This window comes from Oncorhynchus mykiss, chromosome 29 (genome assembly GCF_057628025.1).
Source record: "Oncorhynchus mykiss isolate SJ-2025 chromosome 29, ASM5762802v1, whole genome shotgun sequence".
Classification (NCBI taxonomy): Eukaryota; Metazoa; Chordata; class Actinopteri; order Salmoniformes; family Salmonidae; genus Oncorhynchus; species Oncorhynchus mykiss.
Genome location: NC_143050.1, coordinates 42,482,530 through 42,509,627, shown reverse-complemented (window position 1 = coordinate 42,509,627; position 27,098 = coordinate 42,482,530). Strand labels below are relative to the sequence as shown.

Genomic DNA, 27,098 nt, shown 5'->3' with positions numbered 1-27,098 from the left:
ACCCCCAAGACATGCTATCCTCTCAGCATTACAACAACAGGGAGGTAAAAAACTATTTGAGTAATGAAAGTTTCAGACCCACAAATACCATACCCCCAAGACATGCTATCCTCTCAGCATTACAACAACAGGGAGGTAAAAAACTATTTGAGTAATGAAAGTTTCAGACCCACAAATACCATACCCCCAAGACATGCTATCCTCTCAGCATTACAACAACAGGGAGGTAAAAAACTATTTGAGTAATGAAAGTTTCAGACCCACAAATACCATACCCCCAAGACATGCTATCCTCTCAGCATTACAACAACAGGGAGGTAAAAAACTATTTGAGTAATGAAAGTTTCAGACCCACAAATACCATACCCCCAAGACATGCTATCCTCTCAGCATTACAACAACAGGGAGGTAAAAAACTATTTGAGTAATGAAAGTTTCAGACCCACAAATACCATACCCCCAAGACATGCTATCCTCTCAGCATTACAACAACAGGGAGGTAAAAAACTATTTGAGTAATGAAAGTTTCAGACCCACAAATACCATACCCCCAAGACATGCTATCCTCTCAGCATTACAACAACAGGGAGGTAAAAAACTATTTGAGTAATGAAAGTTTCAGACCCACAAATACCATACCCCCAAGACATGCTATCCTCTCAGTATTACAACAACAGGGAGGTAAAAAACTATTTGAGTAATGAAAGTTTCAGACCCACAAATACCATACCCCCAAGACATGCTATCCTCTCAGCATTACAACAACAGGGAGGTAAAAAACTATTTGAGTAATGAAAGTTTCAGACCCACAAATACCATACCCCCAAGACATGCTATCCTCTCAGCATTACAACAACAGGGAGGTAAAAAACTATTTGAGTAATGAAAGTTTCAGACCCACAAATACCATACCCCCAATACATGCTATCCTCTCAGCATTACAACAACAGGGAGGTAAAAAACTATTTGAGTAATGAAAGTTTCAGACCCACAAATACCATACCCCCAAGACATGCTATCATCTCAGCATTACAACAACAGGGAGGTAAAAAACTATTTGAGTAATGAAAGTTTCAGACCCACAAATACCATACCCCCAAGACATGCTATCCTCTCAGCATTACAACAACAGGGAGGTAAAAAACTATTTGAGTAATGAAAGTTTCAGACCCACAAATACCATACCCCCAAGACATGCTATCCTCTCAGCATTACAACAACAGGGAGGTAAAAAACTATTTGAGTAATGAAAGTTTCAGACCCACAAATACCATACCCCCAAGACATGCTATCCTCTCAGCATTACAACAACAGGGAGGTAAAAAACTATTTGAGTAATGAAAGTTTCAGACCCACAAATACCATACCCCCAAGACATGCTATCCTCTCAGCATTACAACAACAGGGAGGTAAAAAACTATTTGAGTAATGAAAGTTTCAGACCCACAAATACCATACCCCCAAGACATGCTATCCTCTCAGCATTACAACAACAGGGAGGTAAAAAACTATTTGAGTAATGAAAGTTTCAGACCCACAAATACCATACCCCCAAGACATGCTATCCTCTCAGCATTACAACAACAGGGAGGTAAAAAACTATTTGAGTAATGAAAGTTTCAGACCCACAAATACCATACCCCCAAGACATGCTATCCTCTCAGCATTACAACAACAGGGAGGTAAAAAACTATTTGAGTAATGAAAGTTTCAGACCCACAAATACCATACCCCCAAGACATGCTATCCTCTCAGCATTACAACAACAGGGAGGTAAAAAACTATTTGAGTAATGAAAGTTTCAGACCCACAAATACCATACCCCCAAGACATGCTATCCTCTCAGCATTACAACAACAGGGAGGTAAAAAACTATTTGAGTAATGAAAGTTTCAGACCCACAAATACCATACCCCCAAGACATGCTATCCTCTCAGCATTACAACAACAGGGAGGTAAAAAACTATTTGAGTAATGAAAGTTTCAGACCCACAAATACCATACCCCCAAGACATGCTATCCTCTCAGCATTACAACAACAGGGAGGTAAAAAACTATTTGAGTAATGAAAGTTTCAGACCCACAAATACCATACCCCCAAGACATGCTATCCTCTCAGCATTACAACAACAGGGAGGTAAAAAACTATTTGAGTAATGAAAGTTTCAGACCCACAAATACCATACCCCCAAGACATGCTATCCTCTCAGCATTACAACAACAGGGAGGTAAAAAACTATTTGAGTAATGAAAGTTTCAGACCCACAAATACCATACCCCCAAGACATGCTATCCTCTCAGCATTACAACAACAGGGAGGTAAAAAACTATTTGAGTAATGAAAGTTTCAGACCCACAAATACCATACCCCCAAGACATGCTATCCTCTCAGCATTACAACAACAGGGAGGTAAAAAACTATTTGAGTAATGAAAGTTTCAGACCCACAAATACCATACCCCCAAGACATGCTATCCTCTCAGCATTACAACAACAGGGAGGTAAAAAACTATTTGAGTAATGAAAGTTTCAGACCCACAAATACCATACCCCCAAGACATGCTATCCTCTCAGCATTACAACAACAGGGAGGTAAAAAACTATTTGAGTAATGAAAGTTTCAGACCCACAAATACCATACCCCCAAGACATGCTATCCTCTCAGCATTACAACAACAGGGAGGTAAAAAACTATTTGAGTAATGAAAGTTTCAGACCCACAAATACCATACCCCCAAGACATGCTATCCTCTCAGCATTACAACAACAGGGAGGTAAAAAACTATTTGAGTAATGAAAGTTTCAGACCCACAAATACCATACCCCCAAGACATGCTATCCTCTCAGCATTACAACAACAGGGAGGTAAAAAACTATTTGAGTAATGAAAGTTTCAGACCCACAAATACCATACCCCCAAGACATGCTATCCTCTCAGCATTACAACAACAGGGAGGTAAAAAACTATTTGAGTAATGAAAGTTTCAGACCCACAAATACCATACCCCCAAGACATGCTATCCTCTCAGCATTACAACAACAGGGAGGTAAAAAACTATTTGAGTAATGAAAGTTTCAGACCCACAAATACCATACCCCCAAGACATGCTATCCTCTCATCATTACAACAACAGGGAGGTAAAAAACTATTTGAGTAATGAAAGTTTCAGACCCACAAATACCATACCCCCAAGACATGCTATCCTCTCAGCATTACAACAACAGGGAGGTAAAAAACTATTTGAGTAATGAAAGTTTCAGACCCACAAATACCATACCCCCAAGACATGCTATCCTCTCAGCATTACAACAACAGGGAGGTAAAAAACTATTTGAGTAATGAAAGTTTCAGACCCACAAATACCATACCCCCAAGACATGCTATCCTCTCAGCATTACAACAACAGGGAGGTAAAAAACTATTTGAGTAATGAAAGTTTCAGACCCACGAATACCATACCCCCAAGACATGCTATCCTCTCAGCATTACAACAACAGGGAGGTAAAAAACTATTTGAGTAATGAAAGTTTCAGACCCACAAATACCATACCCCCAAGACATGCTATCCTCTCATCATTACAACAACAGGGAGGTAAAAAACTATTTGAGTAATGAAAGTTTCAGACCCACAAATACCATACCCCCAAGACATGCTATCCTCTCAGCATTACAACAACAGGGAGGTAAAAAACTATTTGAGTAATGAAAGTTTCAGACCCACAAATACCATACCCCCAAGACATGCTATCCTCTCAGCATTACAACAACAGGGAGGTAAAAAACTATTTGAGTAATGAAAGTTTCAGACCCACAAATACCATACCCCCAAGACATGCTATCCTCTCAGCATTACAACAACAGGGAGGTAAAAAACTATTTGAGTAATGAAAGTTTCAGACCCACAAATACCATACCCCCAAGACATGCTATCCTCTCAGCATTACAACAACAGGGAGGTAAAAAACTATTTGAGTAATGAAAGTTTCAGACCCACAAATACCATACCCCCAAGACATGCTATCCTCTCAGCATTACAACAACAGGGAGGTAAAAAACTATTTGAGTAATGAAAGTTTCAGACCCACAAATACCATACCCCCAAGACATGCTATCCTCTCAGCATTACAACAACAGGGAGGTAAAAAACTATTTGAGTAATGAAAGTTTCAGACCCACAAATACCATACCCCCAAGACATGCTATCCTCTCAGCATTACAACAACAGGGAGGTAAAAAACTATTTGAGTAATGAAAGTTTCAGACCCACAAATACCATACCCCCAAGACATGCTATCCTCTCAGCATTACAACAACAGGGAGGTGAAAAACTATTTGAGTAATGAAAGTTTCAGACCCACAAATACCATACCCCCAAGACATGCTATCCTCTCAGCATTACAACAACAGGGAGGTAAAAAACTATTTGAGTAATGAAAGTTTCAGACCCACAAATACCATACCCCCAAGACATGCTATCCTCTCAGCATTACAACAACAGGGAGGTAAAAAACTATTTGAGTAATGAAAGTTTCAGACCCACAAATACCATACCCCCAAGACATGCTATCCTCTCAGCATTACAACAACAGGGAGGTAAAAAACTATTTGAGTAATGAAAGTTTCAGACCCACAAATACCATACCCCCAAGACATGCTATCCTCTCAGCATTACAACAACAGGGAGGTAAAAAACTATTTGAGTAATGAAAGTTTCAGACCCACAAATACCATACCCCCAAGACATGCTATCCTCTCAGCATTACAACAACAGGGAGGTAAAAAACTATTTGAGTAATGAAAGTTTCAGACCCACAAATACCATACCCCCAAGACATGCTATCCTCTCAGCATTACAACAACAGGGAGGTAAAAAACTATTTGAGTAATGAAAGTTTCAGACCCACAAATACCATACCCCCAAGACATGCTATCCTCTCAGCATTACAACAACAGGGAGGTAAAAAACTATTTGAGTAATGAAAGTTTCAGACCCACAAATACCATACCCCCAAGACATGCTATCCTCTCAGCATTACAACAACAGGGAGGTAAAAAACTATTTGAGTAATGAAAGTTTCAGACCCACAAATACCATACCCCCAAGACATGCTATCCTCTCAGCATTACAACAACAGGGAGGTAAAAAACTATTTGAGGGGTATATTTGTGCGTCTAACTTTCTCACTCATCAGTATTCACGATTCATTCAGGATTATCGTAATCATTGTAACATCCACATTAACGTATTTTTTATTTTATTTAACTAGACAAGACAGTTAAGAACAAATTCTTATTTACAATGATGGCCTACCCCGACCAAACCCGAACGATGCTGGGCCAATTGTGCGCCACCCTATTGGACTCCCAGTCACGGCTGGATGTGATAGTGTTTAGAAATTCTATTCTTATTTACAATAAAAGTGACAAAAAAATGACACAATACATTATTTAACATTCATTTCTATTGGGCAAAATAATCCAAAACACAACCAAAAAAACATCAATGCATCCAATGATAGGAGACACGAATATGAAAATAGTTTGTTTTATTTCTCTACCCAAAATAGAGTACGTCTGGAACATGATAGGGACGAAGCCCAAAACAAGCAGGCATATATATATATTTATATATTTATGGCTGTAACGCAAACAAAGAGCTAGGGGTGCACTTGTTATTACGGGTCTTGTCCCGTGTATTTTTTATAGAGGTTTACACGCAAGCCGATACAACAGAGCACTGGTGCTCACAAGACCAACAGGCATGGAATAATAATCAACAAGGACAATGGGGAAAAGAGGGCACATATATAAACATACTAATCAGGGAGAATGGGAACCAGGTGTGCGCAATGAGACAGTCACGGTTTGGTGGTAATGATCCAGTTCAGTGATGCCTAGAAGGCCATTGACTGTATGTAGCACATTATTTTATGCATGAGTGCATCCACTATCCACCCAAGCAAGCACATACTGGAGTCCATCCAGAGATGCTGTTGCATAATTGTGTTTTGGAACTGCATATTATATAGTATAGGGATGAACTGAACTTTTGACATGTCTAAACATACCGTTTGGAATGCAGCTACAGTCTACTTGGCATGTACAGTAAAGTGCATTGCAGTGCATATTATATGAGTATCTAGGGTTTAACTTTTCTCTAGTGTCTAGTGCAGGGACCCCCAGTAGTGCAGGGATCCCCAGTAGTACAGGGGCCATGGGACGAACCCTTTGAAGAACCCTTTTTGGATGCATGTAGAACCTTTTTTGGTTCCAGGTAGAACCCTTTTTGGATGCATGTAGAACCCTTTTTGGTTCCAGGTAGAACCCTTTTTGGTTCCAGGTAGAACCCTTTTGGGTTCCATGTAGTACATTTAGCATATTACTACATTAAAGGGTTCTACACCTGGAACAAAAAGGGCTCTCCTATGGGGACAGCTGAATAACCCCTTTGGAACCCTTTTTTCTAAGAGTGTAACAGATTTCCGAAATTAAAATAACGTTGAGTTGATTTACTGGTCATTTCCAGTTTATGTCCAACAACATAACTCATTTAAAATAATAACAAAACAGAAAACTTGGGGAGACCAACTTCGCCCGCGGGTGATTTTATTTGTCCCCCCAAGTTTTCTGAGCAGATTTTTATTTTAATAAGCCGCCTATTGGGGAACCCTGTTCTAGTGTGTAACTGCAGCACAGTTTGGAACGCAGCCACAGTCTTCTTGGCCTGTACAGGAAAGTCCATTAGGCAAGGTTGTCTATTCTGTGCAAGAGGGAATATGACCTCTATGTCTGTAGTGCAGCCCCAGTTATTAGGCAGACAAGGCCTCCTCCATACACCACTCACCACTGCTGAGAGAGAGAGAGCGTGTGTAAGCAGACCAAGCGTTACACTGTGCCTGAGGGGTCCCTCATTACAGGGAGAAGAGATAAAGACAAAGGAGGACGTTTAATTCACATAAATATACCCCGGAGTAACCAGAATCAATACCAACCAACAAGCAGGACCTGATGAATCACTCACACACACACGCACAAAGCCACAAACACAATTGGGTGCATGCGCACACACAGACGTATGCACAGTCACACACGTGTGCATACAGACATGCACGCACGCACACAGGGCTGATTCACCTGAAAGATAGAGAAAGAGACAAGGAGAGTGAGGAAGCCAGATGGTTGGCGAGAGAGAGAGTGAGAGAGAGTAACTTTCCAGGTTTGAAAAACCAATACTGTTTGTGTGGGAGGAGGAGGGGGCGGCACGGTCAAGGGTGTGGGTGTGGCATCATGCCATAGCCTGAGGGGCAGTGAGGACCAAGTAGTCAAAAGCATTTCCTCATTCTAATCTCCTCTATTTGTTTTTCATCTGTGGGTCTTTGTATAAAATGCTATTTGCTTAATTTGTTGTCAATTCAATTTGTGATGATTTTATCAAAGACTGCCAGGTTTGGGTGAGATGAGTTTAATTATCTCTTGCTTTGGCTATATTGTACATTACACAATCAGACTTTGAACTGCTTTGAATGGAATTGCTACTGGCAGACAGAAAAGAGAGAGAAAGAGTGAGAAGGAGAGGGAGAGGGAGGGAGGCAGATGCTTTGGTGTCTCTCTTCATGTAAAAGCTCTGTAAATTGTGTATGTGCACGTGGACACACACTTATGCCCAGGATGACTAAGCATATGAGCAGCTTAGCATTTATCTCTCCCCAGCCTGAATGAAAGGCCTTCAGTTTGATCCAGACCTGGTCTGGACCATTTAGAAACGTTTCCCAAACCAAAGGTCAGAACATCACTTCACATTTATTACTGACTATTTCTTTCTTTCTTTTTTATATTGTTTATTTGACCAGCTTTATTGAAGGCAAAAAGTTACACACACACACACACATGCATGCACATAGACCCACCTCAGTTGGAAGGGAATGAGATGTGACAGGGTAGTCAAAAGTCCGGCAGGCCTAGACACAAACAGACAGGTTTGGAGTAGAGCTGTCCTTTCTTCAGCATCCACCATGTGATTCTTACACATTGCCTGTCAGCCCCCCTACACCCCTCTCAACCTCCATAACCTCCTTATCCAATCTCTATAACCTTCTCATAACCCCTCCAGATACTGTAGGGTTTTCAGTAAATCTACCACCATTAAACTCTCTGCCATATGTCAGCACACATAAGGCCCCGATTAACAACCTACACCATCCATACACACATCATCTCTCTCACACACACACACACACACACACACACACACACACACACACACACACACACACACACACACACACACACACACACACACAAACACTGTACCGTATGAGTGTATGCCTTTGTAGCCAATGTGGAATGGTTACCTAGTTAGCTGTGTATGGGGAGAGGTCTGCCCGGCTCTAGTTTGATCTTATGACTGGACAATAATCAAGATATGGTCAAGTGCTGCAAAGAAAGACCTAGTTAAGCTGCAGCTGGCCCAGAACAGAGAGGCACATCTTGCTCTTCATTGTAATCAGAAGGCCTATATTAATACTATGCATGGCAGTCTATTTTGACTAAGAGTTGAGGAAAGACTGACTGTGTCACTTCTTGTTTTTATAAGAAACATTAATAGGTTTGAAATTCCAAGTTCTTTGCATAGTCAACTTGGACACATCACTGACACACACACTTACCCCACCAGACATGCCACCAGGGGTCTTTTCACAGTCCCCATGTCCAGAACAAATTCAAGGAATCGTACAGTATCATACAGAGCCACGAGTGCATGGAACTCCCTTCCATCTTATGTAGCGCAAGTGCACAGCAAACCTTGTATAAAAAAAACAAATAAAGCAACACCTCACCTCACCGCACAACGCCTCTCCCCATGTGACCAACTCGTGTGTATGTACTGACATGTATGTGTAACTGATAGATGCACACAGACACTCACTACATGCTAATGTTTTACATTTTATGTAAATTGTCTGTAATGTATTTTTTGTTATCTGTCGAACCCCAGTAAGACTAGCTGTCACCATTGGCGTCAGCTAATGGGGGATCCTAATAAATCAAACCACCGGCTCACCCCCCCTCTTGCCCTCTGACCTCTGCACAGCAACCGCACCTGCTTTAAACTTTGGGTAAACTCAACTCCATGTGAATGTTGACATCTGACATGTCATATGTACAGAATATGCTGTGTATACTGTGTGCTTGGACAAATGCACAACTCAATACATTTCTTTTTTAGAACAGTGTAGTCCTCTAGTCATCCATACAGGACAATTTGATCACTATAAGGTTGATCACTGTATCTGCGTATCCCTATGCACTGAACGACATGATTAAAAAATGTAGGAAAATGTAAAAAGATGTGCAATCTAGTTGCAAATGCAGTATGTATTGTGTAGATTGACCATTGTGAGGAGAGACAGTGGTGTGTAGCTTAGGCGCTAGACTAAATGGGAAGTCTCTGCTCGTCTCTTGTCTGTCAATAGCACCTGTTGTCTTACTGTTGCTGATTCTCTCTCTCTCTCTACTGACCCGCGTAAGTGTGCATAAACAACCACTCTGAGATCAATTATCCGTCAGCAGTCACAATAGCATTGATTTATTCTCCATCCCTCCTCCCTTCCTTTTTCTCTTTTCCCCTTTCATCTAGTGGTCTTCATGGGTCCACCCGCAGACCTGACCCGGTACCCGAGCAGTCCAATATTCAAACTTTTCCCTCGGGTCTGGGTCAGGTCCTGTTTCACATGTTTTTTTGGTCACTCGGTCTGGTTATCATCGGGTCTGATTGTTCTCTGGTCAGTTCACGTCCTGCCCCCCCCCCCCTCCCCTTTTTTTTTTAAATGATCGGATTAATTTGCGTCCGTGCCGGATTTACCTCAGATCCATTCGGGTCCTGGTCCTTCTTGGACCCGAGAAGAGCTCAACTCTTATTCTCTCGGTCTCATCCCCTCTCCTCCATCCCTTCCTCTCTATCTCTCTCTCTCTCCCTCACTCAATCTCCCCCTCTCAACAACTCCCCCTCCCTCCTTCCCTCCCTCCCCCCTTCCATCTATCTCTATCACCATCACTGCAGTCCTCTCTTCTCTCCTGCAGACCTAGGGGGAAATCAGCCCCTCTTAGTACACTGAGGGCTCAATTGTGTTTGTGAAATGTTTAAGCCGCGTCCCAAAATGGGAGCTATTTAAGTGATCTACTCTGTTTGTGTGTGTGTGTCCACGCAGGCTCCGAATAATCCTTGCACTCTCACCCATGGGGTTACCCACTGTATAGACAGCTATTATTATTTTATCATTCTGCTTATTATGCGCCTCTTTCTCTTGCCTGGTGCCTCCCATCTCTCTCTCTGTCCAGTTATTTTTTGTATATGTCACTCTCTCTTTTCATGCACCCCTCTCTCTTTCTCTCCTTTTCTTCTCTCACTCTCTTTTTCGCCTCTTTTTCTCCACTTTCTCTCCTCTCTTTCTCTCTTCTCTCTCTTTCGCTCCTCTTTCTCTCTCTCCTCTCTCTTTCCCTCTTATCTACCCATCTCTTGCAGTGGTTGGATGTTTGCAAAAGTGTAGCAGGGAGGGCTCCCCTGCTTCCACCCCTCTTCCCTCCCTCCATCCTGCTCTGAATCGAACACACAGCAGGTCCACAGGGAATTAAGAGAGTGCAGGGTTTTCCTCCTCTGCCATTCTGCTGTCGCATGATTTAGAAGCCGGTGCATATGCATCACACACAATTACCGATTCATACACGTACTACTCACTCACTCACTCACTCACTCACTCACTCACTCACTCACTCACTCACTCACTCACTCACTCACTCACTCACTCACTCACACTCAGAGGAGAGATGGTGCGGTGCTCTCCCTGCACGCTGCATTGGTTTTCCCTCCATTATCCTGCGATTGGACAGTTAATGTTGCAGGAGGAGAGAAGAGATGAGAGAGCACCACTAAGATCTTCACTCCCCATTCATCACTCACACACACACACAACCAGACAGGATTCCACACTACTGACACACACAGATAACACACAGACATGTACACAATCACACACTAACGTCAGAAGGTTACATACACCTTAGCCAAATACATTTGAACTCAGTTTTTCACAATTCCTGACATTTTAATCCTAGTAAAAAGTATCTGTCTTAGGTCAGTTAGGACCACCACTTTATTTTAAGAATGTGAAATGTCAGAATAATAGTAGAGAGAAGGTTTTATTTCTTTCATCACATTCCCAGTGGGTCGGAAGTTTACATACACTCAATTAGTATTTGGTAGCATTGCCTTTAAATTGTTTAACTTGGGCCAAAGGCTTCGGGTAGCCTTCCACAAGCTTCCCACAATAAGTTGGGTCATTGTCCCATTCCTCCTGACAGAGCTGGTGTAACTGAGTCAGGTTTGTAGGCCTCCTTGCTTGTACACGCTTTTTCAGTTCTGGCCACACATTTTCTATGGGATTGAGTTCAGGGCTTTGTGATGGCCACTCCAATACCTTGACTTTGTTGTCTTTAAGCCATTTTGCCACGACTTTGGAACTATGCTTGGAGTCATTGTCCATTTGGAAGGACCCATTCTCGACCAAGCTTTAACTTCCTGACGGATGTCTTGAGATGTTGCTTCAATATATCCACATAATTTTCCGTCCCCATGATGCCATCTATTTTGTGAAGTGCACCAGTCCCTCCTGCAGCAAAGCACCACCACAACATGCTGCCACCCCCGTGCTTCACGGTTGGGATGGTGTTCTTTGGCTTGCAAGCATTCCCCTTTTTCCTCAACATAACGATGGTCATTAAGGCCAAACAGTTCTATTTTTGTTTCATCAGACCAGAGGACATTTCTCCAAAAAAAGTGCAGTTGCAAACCGTAGTCTGGCTTTTTTATGGCGGTTTTGGAGCAGTGGCATCTTCCTTACTGTGCGGCCTTTCAGGTTATGTTGACATAGGACTCATTTTTACTGTGGATATAGAAAATGTTGTACTGGTTTCCTCCAGCATTTTCACAAGGTCCTTTGCTGTTCTGGGATTGATTTGCACTTTTCGCACCAAAGTATGTTAATCTCTAGGAGACAGAACTCGTCACCTTCCTTAGCGGTCTGACGACTGCGTGGTCCCATGGTGAGTTTGAAGGTAGGCCTTGAAATACATTCACAGGTACACCTCCAATTGACTCAAATGATGTCAATTAGCCTATCAGAAGCTTTTAAAGTAAGGACATCATTTTCTGGAATTTTCCAAGCTGTTTAAAGGCACAGTCAACTTAGTGTATGTGAACTTCTGACCCACTTGAATTGTGATACAGTGAATGATAAGTGAAATAATCTGTCTGTAAATAATTGTTGGAAAAATTACTTGTATCATGCACAAAGTAGATGTCCTAACCGAATTACCAAAACTATAGTTTGTTGACAATACATTTGGAGTAGTTGAAAAACGAGTTTTAATGACTCCAACCTAGGTGTATGTACACTTCCGACTTGAACTGTATATACAAGCACGCACACACAATTTGTGGTCAGAGAGAAAGATTCCCATGGAGAGAAAGTATTTGTCTAAATATACTGTCTGAGGGATCTCTACCAGGGACATCACTTTCCTGAGAGGAACACACACACATACAGCGGCAAGAAAAAGTATGTGAACCCTTCGGAATTACCTGGATTTCTGCATAAATTTGCCATCAAATTTGATCTGATCACAACAATAGACAGTCTGTTTAAACTAATAACACACAAACAATTATACATTTTTCACGTCTTTATTGAACATTGTGTAAACATTCACAGTGCAGAGTGGGAAAAGTATGTGAACCATTGGACCATTCCTCTTTACAAAACTCACCAATATTCTTGGGATATCTGGAGTGAACCACTCTCTTGAGGTCATGCCACATTATCTCAATTGGGTTGAGGTCAGGACTCTGGCTGGGCCACTCCAGAAGGTGTATTTTCTTCTGTTGAAGCCATTCTGTTCTGTGTTTTGGGTCGTTGTCCTGTTGCATCACCTAACTTCTGTTGACCTTCAATTGGCAGACAGCCTTACATTCTCCTGTAAAATGTCAGTTTTATTTTTGTTTCATCAGACCAGAGGACATTTCTCCAAAAAGTGCAGTTGCAAACCGTAGTCTGGCTTTTTTATGGCGGTTTTGGAGCAGTGGCATCTTCCTTACTGTGCGGCCTTTCAGGTTATGTTGATATAGGAATACAGTATATTTTTTCCATCGATGATAGCAAGCTGTCCAGGTCCTAAAGCAGCCCATGATGCTCCCTCCACCATACTTTACAGTTGCGATAAGTTTGATGTTGGTATCCTGTGCCTTTTTTGTTAGACATGCAGCAATGTTTTTTTGGACAGCAGTGTCTTATTCCGAGGTGTCCTCTCATGAACACCATTCATGTTTAGTGTTTTACGTATCGTAGACTCGTCAACATCTCTGTTGACGAGTCTACGATACGTAAAACACTAAACATGTTAGCATGTTCCAGAGATTTCTGTAAGTCTTTAGCTGACACCCTAGTATTCTTTTTAACCTCATTGAGCATTCTACACTATGTGTTCTTGCAGTCATCTTTCCCTTATGGCCATTCGTAAGGAGAGTAGCAACAGTGCTGAACTTTCTCCATTAATAGACAATTTGTCTTACCGTGGACTGATGAACATCAAGGCTTTTAGAGATACTTTTGTAACCCTTTCCAGCTTTATGCAAGTCAACAATTCTTCATCTTAGGTCTTCTGAGATCTCTTTTGTTCGAGGCATGGTTCACATCAGGCAATGCTTTTTCTAAATAGTGAACTAAAATGTTGTGTGTTTTTTCTAGGGCTTGGCAGCTTTAACCAACATCTCCAATCTCGTCTCATTGATTGGACTCCAGGTTAGCTGACTCCTGACTCCAATTAGCTTTTGGAGAAGTCATTAGCCTTGGGGTTCACATACTTTCTCCAACCTACACTGTGAATGTTTAAATTATGTATTCAATATAAATAAGAAAAATACAATAATTTTTATTTGTTATTAGTTTAAGCACACTGTGTTTGTCTATAGTGACTTAGATGAAGATCATATCAAATTTTATGACCAATTTATGCAGAAATCCAGGTAATTCCAAAGGGTTCACATATTTTTTCTTGCCACTGTAGACGCACACATGCACACATACAGATTCACACACAAATATTAAAAACACATGCTCGCATTCAAATAAACACAGAGATGTGTAGGCCAAACAAATGTATGTCAAACAAAAACCAATGATTGCAAAGTTAAACAAACCATTACAACTCTATGCACAATGACTACTTTAAACAATTTCCACTGAACATTTTACAAAAACACATTTGCTTGAAGAACAGTACAGATTTACCAATCAGAGCTGCCAACAGGGGTATGGGGTCTGTCTGCCTGCCTATCGGCTCTTTCACTGCAGATGAGATCACTACACTGCCTGAAACACCAGAGCGTGATTTGACTCAGTTATGGCTATCATAAACTTTATACGATCAACATCTAGACTGCAACATCGCTTGTTTCGTAGTCTGCTGAGCATCATATCTAGCGAAAATGCTTGATGAGGAGAGGGATAAAACAGTTAATGACATGATTGTGAAACAGAATTATTTTCAAAATAAATGTGTTATTTTCTCCTTTGATTTGAAGCCAAACAAAACATCCCTAATACACGCAAACAAAATGCTCCATTTCCCTACACTGCGCAACTATATCATAATTTTTTGTATATTTATTTGTATTTATTAATGATCAAGGCAGCAGCTACTCTTCCTGAGGTCCAGCAAAATTAAGGCAATTATATACAATAAAAAATATTACATGACATTACATTTCATAACACTTTTCACAACACATTAAGTGTGTGTCCTCAGGCCACTACTATACTACCACATATCTACAATACAAAATCCATGTGTACGTGTGTGCAAGGAGTTAGCTTGTGTGTGTGTATGTGTGTGTGTTTCTTCAAAGTCCCCACTGTACTGTACATAAGGTGTATTTTTTTATCTGTTTTTTTTACATCTGATTCTACTGCTTGCATCACCAGGGCCTGTAGGACCTGCCTTGTTGATAGTGTTGTTAAGAAGGCAGAGCAGCGCTTTATTATGGACAGACTTCTCCTCATCTTGGCTACTGTTGCATCAACATGTTTTGACCATGACAGTTATCTAAACTTGCACAATTCCCACATTATTCATTACAAGATTTAGTTGAGGTTTAGGGTATAGTGAATGATTTGTCTCAAATAAAATGCTTTACGGTTTTTAAATATTTAGGACTAAATTATTTCTTGCCACCCATTCTGAAACTGACTGCAGCTCTTGATTAAGTGTTGCAGTGATTTCACTCGTTGTAGTAGCTGACGTGTATAGTGTTGTGTCAACCGCATAGACACACTGGCAAAGTAAAGATTTAAAAAAATAAGGGGCCTAGACAGCTGCCCTGGGGAATGCCTGATTCTAACTGGATTATGTTGGTGAGGCTCCCATTAAAGAACACCCTCTTGTGTTCTGTTAGACAGGTGACTCTTTTTCCACAATATAGCAGGGGGTGTAAAGCCACAACACTTTCGTTTTTCCAGCAGCAGACTATGATCAATATTGTCAAAAGACAAATTGAAGTCTAACAAAACAGTTCCCAGTCTTTTTATCATCAAATTCTTTCAGTCAATCATCAGTCATGTGTGTAAGTGCCGTGCATGTTGAATGTACAGATCACTACAGATCACTCAGTCTATGATGTTGGAGTTTTTAGATAAACTGAAAGCTAACATTGCAACGAGATTTGAGGTGGTGCAGTTTGTTATAGGGACCCGTTCTGTACTGATGCGGTGGGAGAGAAACTTCTTGTGATATTTAATTTGTTTTATTTTTATAAATTTGTTAAAAAATCAATAACCTGTTTTTGCTTTCTCATTAGGGGGTATTGTGTGTAGACTGGTGAGGGAAAAAAACGATGTCATCCATTTTAGAATAAGGCTGTTACAGAATATGGAAAAATTCAAGGGGTCTGAATATTTTCCGGATGCACTGTAAGTACAAATGTGTTCCATTATTTGATGCACTGAATCAGGCGAATGTGAAAACACTTAACATTTTCTTTTGCTCACATTTAATACATTTAAAAAAGTGCTTTATGACTATAATTGTGTTTGTGCATTTTTTTTTATACCGGTCTTAGGCAGAGTAGTCCCATGTAGAAAATGCCTGGCCCCCCTGTAAATAACCTTTTTCAAATCTGGCCCTGTAAGAATATACTGTAGTTAAATAGCCCTGACATATGGTGTGTAAGAGTGGATACAATTTCCTAGTCTCTTGGAGGTGCAGTGCAGCGTGGAATTATAGACATTGAAAGCTGCTTGGACCGCATGATCCCCAATCCCCTATGCACACACTCTCACACTCACATGTTCCTGGACTTCCTGTCTTCTTTTTGGCTCCATCTAACCATTACAGACCATCTGCTGCAGAACACACACATAATGCCTGCAGAGAGAGTCCGGTGCGCCAGAACTGTGCTGCGTTTTGTGACACTTTGGCAGAAAACAACCCTTTATTGGTCAGAGAATGACAGAAGAGAGAGGAGAGGAAAGAGGGAGACTGGGGGAGAGAGATGGAGAAGACGTTGAAAGATGCAAGTGTGAATAGAGCAACAGAGGAAGGGGTGAAGAGAGATGGAGAAAGTGAGCATAGAGTGACAGTTCAGAGGAAACAGAGCAACAGAGGAGAGGGGGATCATGGAGGATACGGAGGAGGAAAAGAGCAACCAAGAAGAGGGGGAAGAGGAGAGGTTCTGTGTTGGGTTGCCAGGCAACCAGGCATTGTGCGGTCTGAGGGGCAAGGGGGATGAATGTAGAAGATGGGGGAGGAGAGAAGAGAGGGATGTCATGTTTCCACTGTGAGAAGAGATGTCAGGGTGATCGACGGACAGTGATACTGGCATCATTGCTACTTCCTCTTTATCTGTCGATGGAGAGTAGTGAACACACACAAATATAGAGAGACACATTTACACACACGCATACAGGCGCGCAAACTCATAGACATATTCAAAGATACACATACACGCTTCATTATTTTATTACCAAGAACACTAGACATCAACACCAAGGAGGAAGAGGAGGAATTACTATGGCTAATTTTCATTCTCATTGAGAGCAAGTCTAAGAAGTGGTAGATTTGTTCTATGTGCTCTATTTTTATGCTTCCCATTCTTAAATATAGTTTTAGCGTGGCTTTTTTACTTTCAGTTTTGTACACCAGCTTCAAACAGCTGAAATTACGATTTTTGGTTATGGAAAAGATATTACATAGCAGTTTAGATGGTACAATGATTCTCTATACCAGGGTTTTCCAAACTCGGTTTTGGGGGGCCCCCCTGGGTGCACGTTTTAGTTCTGCCCTAGCACTACACAGTTGATTCAAATAACCAACTCGTCATCAAACTTTGGGGGGAGTGTCCATCTTTAAATGGCACATTGTCCACAAAGTGCAATCGGATTAAATTTCATCCATCGAGCATGCTTTTTAGTCCAGGACTAGGCTTAATCTGTGTCCCGGGAACTTGGCCATGGAAAAGCATGCGTATTACTCATTAACTCATGATTAGTCTTTTTTTTGTGTGATAGTGTTTATTAATGTTGCCCCCTTAAAGAGGAAATCCAGAAATTGAAAAACAACAAGCGGTCACAACACAACTTGTTCGGTAATCTACTGAGGGATAGGGCTAGAGAGATATACTGTAGGCACTGCCCTATAAACCTGAATTTGTGTCAGAGCCCTTGCAGTAATCTCAAAGGTCAGTTAGCCTCTGTTCGCCTATGTTTTGCAGTTTCTCTTTAGCTAGCCGCTAGCTGCTATTGTTGGAAAATGTAAATGATTGCTGTCATATGTTCCTCTTTATTGTTCTGCGTAGTTTTATGGTCTCGTGTTAATGTGTCTGACCTATTACTCCCTTCCTCTCTTTGTTTCTCTCTCCCTCTTTCTCTGTCCCTGTGGTATATGGAATGGGACATTGTGTGAGCTTTAAGTATTGCTTGCAGTGTTTTATTTGATAACTTTAGTTTGAATTCACTATACAGTACATTAGATGAATTGTGCCAATTAAGTTTAAAAAATATATATTTTTCTCTCTCTCTTGCTCTCTCTGCTCTTGCTCTCTCTCTCCATCTTTCTGTCTCTCGCTCAATTCAATTCAATTCAATTTGCTTTATTGGCATGACTTAACAATGTACATATTGCAAAGCTTGCTTTGGATATTTACAATATGAAAATAATAAGAATCAAAATTGTCAATGGGACAACAGTAACAACAATAACCAAGGGTTACAATAACAATGAGCATACAGTAGAGGACATATCCAGGTTGAATGGTCTGTCAGACACTGTCCCTCATCTTATGGCAGGCAGCAATGTAGTGCGCTGCCAACCCACAGCTCTCTGCGTCCTCCCCCAACAGGAAGGGTAGCCTACTCACACCAGAGAGGTCTTTGAAACCTTGAAAAAAGGTTTCCAATTTGTGGAAATGACACTCTCATTGTTTTATATTTTTGACATTTTGTCAGGAAATGTAGCTCTGTCTCGGGTTCTGGTGTTGTGCAGTGGTTGCACAGCCTTTCCTCGACAGGGATCCAGGTTTTCCTGTGTCTGCCCCTCAATGGCAAGGCTGTGCTCACTGAGCCTATACTTTGTTAAGGTTTTCTGAGGTTTTGGTCAGTAACCATCATCAAATATTTAGCCACGGTGTACTGTCGATTTAGGGTCAGATAGCACTGCATTTTGCTTTGTGCATTTGTTTCCCAATAGGTAATGTAGCTTTGTTTTGACTGTGTTGTAATGTGGTTTATTCTGATTGATTGGATGTTCTGGTCCTGAGGCTTCAGTGTGTTAGTAGAACAGGTTGGTGAACTCAGTCCCAGGAACAGCTGGATGAGGGGACTCTTTTCTTTGCTCAGCATTGCAGGGCTTGGTAATGAAATGAGAGGGGGTCCCTGTATTTTAGATGTTTCCAAAACTTAATTGCTGTTTTTTTAGATGTATTTATTAGTGGATATTGGCCTAATTCTGCCCTGCATGCATCTCCCTCTCTGTCTCACTGTCTCTCTCTGTGTCTCTCTCTCTGTGTCTCTCTCTGTCTATCTGTCTCTGTGTCTCTCTCCGTCTATCTGTCTCTCTGTCTATTTCTGTCTGTCTCTCTCTCTGTCTGTCTGTCTCTCTCTCTCTGTCTGTCTCTGTCTGTCTATTTCTGTCTCTCTCTGTCTGTCTGTCTGTCTGTCTGTCTGTCTGTCTGTCTGTCTGTCTGTCTGTGTCTCTGTCTTTCTGTCTATTTCTCTCTCTGTCTCTCTCTTTCTTTCTCTATTTCTGTCTTTCTGTCTTTCTGTCTCTTTCTCTCTCTCTGTCCCTGTCTTTCTGTCTCTCTCTCTGTATCTGTCTCTCTCTGTCTCTGTCTCTCCCTGTCTCTCTCTGTCTCTGTCTCTCTCTCCTTCTGTCTATCTTTCTCTGTCTCTTTCTGTCTTTCGCTCTCTTTCTCTATCTCTCTCTCTTTCTCCCTCCCTCCCTCCTTCCCCTCTAGCTGATCTCCAGTGATGCAGATGGAGCCATACAGAGAGCGGGCCGCTTTCGAGTGGAGAATGGCTCATCAGATGAGGTGAGGACCCCTACACACACACACGCACACACATACACAGGAACACACTTACACATTTGCGTTTGAGAAATCTATGGACATAAGTAAATGCATGGCTACTCACAGGCAAAAAAAGGTCATGGTGGCAAAGTAAATACAATATAGCAAGTAAAACACTGGAATGGTAGATTTGCAATGGAAGAATGTGCAAAGTAGAAATAAAAATAATGGGGTGCAAAGGAGCAAAATAAATAAATTAATTAAATACAGTAGGGAAAGAGGTAGTTGTTTGGGCTAAATTATAGGTGGGCTAATCTGTGAGCTGCTCTGACAGTTGGTGCTTAAAGCTAGTGAGGGAGATAAGTGTTTCCAGTTTCAGAGATTTTTCTAGTCATTGGCAGCAGAGAACTGGAAGGAGAGGCGGCCAAAGAAATAATTGGTTTTGGGGGTGACCAGAGAGATATACCTGCTGGAGCGTGTGCTACAGGTGGGAGATGCTATGGTGACCAGTGAGCTGAGATAAGGGGGGACTTTACCTAGCAGGGTCTTGTAGATGACATGGAACCAGTGGGTTTGGCGACGAGTATGAAGCGAGGGCCAGCCAACGAGAGCGTACAGGTCGCAATGGTGGGTAGTATATGGGGCTTTGGTGACAAAACGGATTGCACTGTGATAGACTGCATCCAATTTGTTGAGTAGGGTATTGGAGGCTATTTTGTAAATGACATCGCCAAAGTCGAGGATTGGTAGGATGGTCAGTTTTACAAGGGTATGTTTGACAGCATGAGTGAAGGATGCTTTGTTGCGAAATAGGAAGCCAATTCTAGATTTAACTTTGGATTGGAGATGTTTGATATGGGTCTGGAAGGAGAGTTTACAGTCTAACCAGACACCTAAGTATTTGTAGTTGTCCACGTATTCTAAGTCAGAGCCGTCCAGAGTAGTGATGTTGGACAGGCGGGCAGGTGCAGGTAGCGATCGGTTGAAGAGCATGCATTTAGTTTTACTTGTATTTAAGAGCAATTGGAGGCCACGGAAGGAGAGTTGTATGGCATTGAAGCTTGCCTGGAGGGTTGTTAACACAGTGTCCAAAGAAGGGCCAGAAGTATACAGAATGGTGTCGTCTGCGTAGAGGTGGATCAGAGACTCACCAGCAGCAAGAGCGACCTCATTGATGTATACAGAGAAGAGAGTCGGTCCAAGAATTGAACCCTGTGGCACCCCCATAGAGACTGCCAGAGGTCCGGACAGCAGACCCTCCGATTTGTCACACTGAACTCTATCAGAGAAGTAGTTGGTGAACCAGGCGAGGCAATCATTTGAGAAACCAAGGCTGTCGAGTCTGCCGATGAGGATGTGGTGATTGACAGAGTCGAAAGCCTTGGCCAGATCAATGAATAAGGCTGCACAGTAATGTTTCTTATCGATGGCGGTTAAGATATCGTTTAGGACCTTGAGCGTGGCTGAGGTGCACCCATGACCAGCTCTGAAACCAGATTGCATAGCAGAGAAGGTATGGTGAGATTCGAAATGGTGGGTAATCTGTTTGTAGTTGTTTGGGCTAAATTATAGGTGGGCTAATCTGTGAGCTGCTCTGACAGTTGGTGCTTAAAGCTAGTGAGGGAGATAAGTGTTTCCAGTTTCAGAGATTTTTCTAGTCATTGGCAGCAGAGAACTGGAAGGAGAGGCGGCCAAAGAAATAATTGGTTTTGGGGGTGACCAGAGAGATATACCTGCTGGAGCGTGTGCTACAGGTGGGAGATGCTATGGTGACCAGTGAGCTGAGATAAGGGGGGACTTTACCTAGCAGGGTCTTGTAGATGACATGGAACCAGTGGGTTTGGCGACGAGTATGAAGCGAGGGCCAGCCAACGAGAGCGTACAGGTCGCAATGGTGGGTAGTATATGGGGCTTTGGTGACAAAACGGATTGCACTGTGATAGACTGCATCCAATTTGTTGAGTAGGGTATTGGAGGCTATTTTGTAAATGACATCGCCAAAGTCGAGGATTGGTAGGATGGTCAGTTTTACAAGGGTATGTTTGACAGCATGAGTGAAGGATGCTTTGTTGCGAAATAGGAAGCCAATTCTAGATTTAACTTTGGATTGGAGATGTTTGATATGGGTCTGGAAGGAGAGTTTACAGTCTAACCAGACACCTAAGTATTTGTAGTTGTCCACGTATTCTAAGTCAGAGCCGTCCAGAGTAGTGATGTTGGACAGGCGGGCAGGTGCAGGTAGCGATCGGTTGAAGAGCATGCATTTAGTTTTACTTGTATTTAAGAGCAATTGGAGGCCACGGAAGGAGAGTTGTATGGCATTGAAGCTTGCCTGGAGGGTTGTTAACACAGTGTCCAAAGAAGGGCCAGAAGTATACAGAATGGTGTCGTCTGCGTAGAGGTGGATCAGAGACTCACCAGCAGCAAGAGCGACCTCATTGATGTATACAGAGAAGAGAGTCGGTCCAAGAATTGAACCCTGTGGCACCCCCATAGAGACTGCCAGAGGTCCGGACAGCAGACCCTCCGATTTGTCACACTGAACTCTATCAGAGAAGTAGTTGGTGAACCAGGCGAGGCAATCATTTGAGAAACCAAGGCTGTCGAGTCTGCCGATGAGGATGTGGTGATTGACAGAGTCGAAAGCCTTGGCCAGATCAATGAATAAGGCTGCACAGTAATGTTTCTTATCGATGGCGGTTAAGATATCGTTTAGGACCTTGAGCGTGGCTGAGGTGCACCCATGACCAGCTCTGAAACCAGATTGCATAGCAGAGAAGGTATGGTGAGATTCGAAATGGTGGGTAATCTGTTTGTAGTTGTTTGGGCTAAATTATAGGTGGGCTAATCTGTGAGCTGCTCTGACAGTTGGTGCTTAAAGCTAGTGAGGGAGATAAGTGTTTCCAGTTTCAGAGATTTTTCTAGTCATTGGCAGCAGAGAACTGGAAGGAGAGGCGGCCAAAGAAATAATTGGTTTTGGGGGTGACCAGAGAGATATACCTGCTGGAGCGTGTGCTACAGGTGGGAGATGCTATGGTGACCAGTGAGCTGAGATAAGGGGGGACTTTACCTAGCAGGGTCTTGTAGATGACATGGAACCAGTGGGTTTGGCGACGAGTATGAAGCGAGGGCCAGCCAACGAGAGCGTACAGGTCGCAATGGTGGGTAGTATATGGGGCTTTGGTGACAAAACGGATTGCACTGTGATAGACTGCATCCAATTTGTTGAGTAGGGTATTGGAGGCTATTTTGTAAATGACATCGCCAAAGTCGAGGATTGGTAGGATGGTCAGTTTTACAAGGGTATGTTTGACAGCATGAGTGAAGGATGCTTTGTTGCGAAATAGGAAGCCAATTCTAGATTTAACTTTGGATTGGAGATGTTTGATATGGGTCTGGAAGGAGAGTTTACAGTCTAACCAGACACCTAAGTATTTGTAGTTGTCCACGTATTCTAAGTCAGAGCCGTCCAGAGTAGTGATGTTGGACAGGCGGGCAGGTGCAGGTAGCGATCGGTTGAAGAGCATGCATTTAGTTTTACTTGTATTTAAGAGCAATTGGAGGCCACGGAAGGAGAGTTGTATGGCATTGAAGCTTGCCTGGAGGGTTGTTAACACAGTGTCCAAAGAAGGGCCAGAAGTATACAGAATGGTGTCGTCTGCGTAGAGGTGGATCAGAGACTCACCAGCAGCAAGAGCGACCTCATTGATGTATACAGAGAAGAGAGTCGGTCCAAGAATTGAACCCTGTGGCACCCCCATAGAGACTGCCAGAGGTCCGGACAGCAGACCCTCCGATTTGTCACACTGAACTCTATCAGAGAAGTAGTTGGTGAACCAGGCGAGGCAATCATTTGAGAAACCAAGGCTGTCGAGTCTGCCGATGAGGATGTGGTGATTGACAGAGTCGAAAGCCTTGGCCAGATCAATGAATAAGGCTGCACAGTAATGTTTCTTATCGATGGCGGTTAAGATATCGTTTAGGACCTTGAGCGTGGCTGAGGTGCACCCATGACCAGCTCTGAAACCAGATTGCATAGCAGAGAAGGTATGGTGAGATTCGAAATGGTGGGTAATCTGTTTGTTGACTTGGCTTTCGAAGACCTTAGAAAAGCATGGTAGGATAGATATAGGTCTGTAGCAGTTTGGGTCAAGAGTGTCCCCCCCTTTGAAGAGGGGGATGACCGCAGCTGCTTTCCAATCTTTGGGAATCTCAGACGACACGAAAGAGAGGTTTAACAGGCTAGTAATAGGGGTGGCAACAATTTCGGCAGATCATTTTAGAAAGAAGGGGTCCAGATTGTCTAGCCCGGCTGATTTGTAGGGGTCCAGATTTTGCAGCTCTTTCAGAACATCAGCTGAATGGATTTGGGAGAAGGAGAAACGGGGAAGGCTTGGGCGAGTTGCTGTGGGGGGTGCAGTGCTGTTGACCGGGGTAGGAGCAGCCAGTAGGCAGTCCAGTTGTGAAGGCCCGGTGGGGCTCCGCGTAGGCAGTAAAACGGGTCCGGATAGGTGATTGTAGCCCAGGAGTGATTCATGGAACTCTTCAGCTGGCTAGCTCCGGAATAATTGATGTTTGCTCCGGAATCGACGAAAGCCGATAGTCACACGGATAGCAGCTAGCTAGCTGTGAGATCCAGGTATGAATGTCCAGAGTTAGCGGTTGAAATCCAGGGACATGGAGAGAAAAATTGGTCCGGTATGTTCCGTTCCGAGCCGTGTTGCGCCGTACAAAACTGGCGATAGATTTTCGAGCTAAAGGATAGCTGATGACCACAAACCGTGGTTAGCTGAATACTAACAATTGGCCAGTAAAGAAGCTAACTAACTTCTGATTAGCTTCTGATTTGCTTCTGATTAGCTTCTGGATTAGCTTCTGGCTAGCTTCTGGCTAGCTCCTGGCTAGCTTCCGGCTAGTTTCTGGCTAGCTTCTTGGAGGATTACAGATTTGAGGTAAATAGTACTTTTTTAATAAATATAAATTGGTGAGGCGGGTTGCAGGAGAGTGTTTTGAAGATTAGTTTATGGAAAATTAAAAAATATATATAAAAAGGTATGTGAAAAAAGTTGTAAATATATATATATATACGGGACGCGACAAGACGAGGACAAAAGACGTCTGAACTGCTATGCCATCTTGGAATCAATCATTTGGATTCTCAATGACCCAAACAGTAAATGACGCATGGAATGACACTTACACACACACGCACACAGTCATGGGACATATGGCTGGGCCCAGTGGGGACATGATGATCACAGTGTGTGTGTTTGTACATCTGTTACTCAGTGCTCTGATGAATCACCAGAAGGGGATTTCAACCACAGTGGAAATAAGGAACTTATCTATTCAAACTCTTTTAATACAGTCAGACACAGACAGTGCTCATCCCATAGAAAGATACTTTCAGTCATATAGTGTATTTGGACAACAGCTCATCTAAAATCTAATGGGCATTAATACAGAGTTGGTCCCCCCTTTGCTGCTATGGCAGCCTCCACTCTTCTGAGAAGGCTTTCTACTAGATGTTGGAACATTGCTGCGGGGACTTGCTTCCATTCAGCCACAAGAGCATTTGTGAGGTCGGGCACTGATGTTGGACGATTAGACCTGGCTCGCAGTCAGTGTTCCAGTTCATCCCAAAGGTGTTCGATGGGGTTGAGATCAGGGCTCTCTGCAGGACAGTCAAGTTCTTCCACACCAATCTTGACAAACCATTTCTGTATGGACCTCGCTTTGTGCACAGGGACATTGTCATGCTGAAACAGAAAAGGGCCTTCCCCAAACTGTTGCCACAAAGTTGGAAACACATAATTGTCTAGAATGTCATTGAATGCTGTAGTGTTATGATTTCCCTTCACTGGAACCAAGGGGCTTAGCCCGAACCATGAGAAACAGCCCCAGACCATTATTCCTCCTCCACCAAACTTTACAGTTGGCATGATGGTGAAGCGTGAGTCATCACTCCAGAGAACGCATTTCCACTGCTCCAGTGTCCAATGGCAGCGAGCTTTACACCCCTACAGCCGACTCTTGGCATTCCACATGGTGATCTTAGGCTTGCTCGGCCATGGAAACCCATTTCAGGAAGCTCCCGACTAACAGTTCTTGTGCTGATGTTGCTTCCAGAGGCAGTTTGGAACTCTTCAGCACTCGGCGGTCCCATTCTGTCAGGTTCCGTAGCCGACCACTTCGTGCTGAGCCGTTGTTGCTCCTAGACATTTCCACTTCACAATAACAGCACTTACAGTTGACCAGGGCAGCTCTAGCAGGGCAGACATTTGACTAACTCACTTCTTGGAAGGTGGCATTCTATGACGGTGCCACGTTGAAAGTCACTTAGCTCTTCAGTAAGGCCATTCTACCGCCAATGTTTGTCTATGGCGATTGCATGGCTGTGTGCTCTACAGTGGGGCAAAAAAGTATTTAGTCAGCCACCAATTGTGCAAGTTCTCCCACTTAAAAAGATGAGAGAGGCCTGTAATTTTTTTGAAGGTACACTTCAACTATGACAGACAAAATGAGAAAACAAATCCAGAAAATCACATTGTAGGATGGATTTTTAATAAATTTATTTGCAATTATCGTGGAAAATAAGTATTTGGTCAATAACAACATTTTATCTCAATACTTTGTTGGCAATGACAGAAGTCTTCATAAGGTTTTCACACACTGTTTCTGGTATTTTGGCCCATTCCTCCATGCAGATCTCCTCTAGAGCAGTGATGTTTTGGGGCTGTTGCTGGGCAACACGGACTTTCAACTCCCTCCAAAGATTTTCTATAGGTTAAGATCTGGAGACTGGCTAGGCCACTCCAGGACCTTGAAATGCTTCTTACGAAGCCACTCCTTCATTGCCCGGGCGGTGTGTTTGGGATCATTGTCATGCTGAAAGACCCAGACACGTTTAATCTTCAATGCCCTTGCTGATGGAAGGAGGTTTTCACTCAAAATCTCACAATACATGGCCCCATTCATTCTTTCCTTTACACAAATCAGTCGTCCTGGTCCCTTTGCAGAAAAACAGCCCCAAAGCATGATGTTTCCACCCCAAGCTTCACAGTAGGTATGGTGTTCTTTGGATGCAACTCAGCATTCTTTGTCCTCCAAACACGACGTGTTGAGTTTTTACCAAAAAGTTATATTTTGGTTTCATCTGACCATATGACATTCTCCCAATCTTCTTCTGGATCATCCAAATGGTCTCTAGCAAACTTCATACGGGCCTGGACATGTACTGGCTTAAGCAGGGGGACACAAGTATCCGAAAACACTAATTTGATTTATACTTTTGTATATATAGTGTAGATATACAGTATAGTCCCATGTGGCTCAGGTAGTAGAGCATGGTGTTTGCAACGCCAGGGTTGTGGTTTTGATTCCCATGGAGCACCAGTACTGTGGTCATATGACAGGAAAATAGAGGTATTTGGCCATGCACACCAACGGTGGTTTTGACATCCTGAAATAAAGGTAGATATCTTT

The 27,098-nt window shown here is 42.7% G+C and overlaps 1 protein-coding gene across 41 annotated transcripts in view; it reads left to right on the top strand.

Annotated features, from left to right (window-relative positions):
- The window catches only part of LOC110509517 (GTPase-activating Rap/Ran-GAP domain-like protein 3), a 174,687-nt gene that overhangs the window by 81,053 nt on the left and 66,536 nt on the right, over positions 1 to 27,098 (top strand). For 31 of the 41 annotated variants that reach the window (XR_016493397.1, XR_016493396.1, XR_016493399.1 and 28 more), the window contains exon 3: positions 19,560 to 19,634. Coding sequence is in view for 19 of the 41 variants with exons in the window: in XM_021590431.3 (XP_021446106.3) it covers positions 19,560 to 19,634 (75 nt within the window). In the remaining 22 variants the exon portion in view is untranslated. The remainder of the gene's footprint in view (positions 1 to 19,559; positions 19,635 to 27,098) is intronic. The other 10 variants (XR_016493405.1, XR_016493416.1, XR_016493417.1 and 7 more) reach the window with 1 other exon arrangement.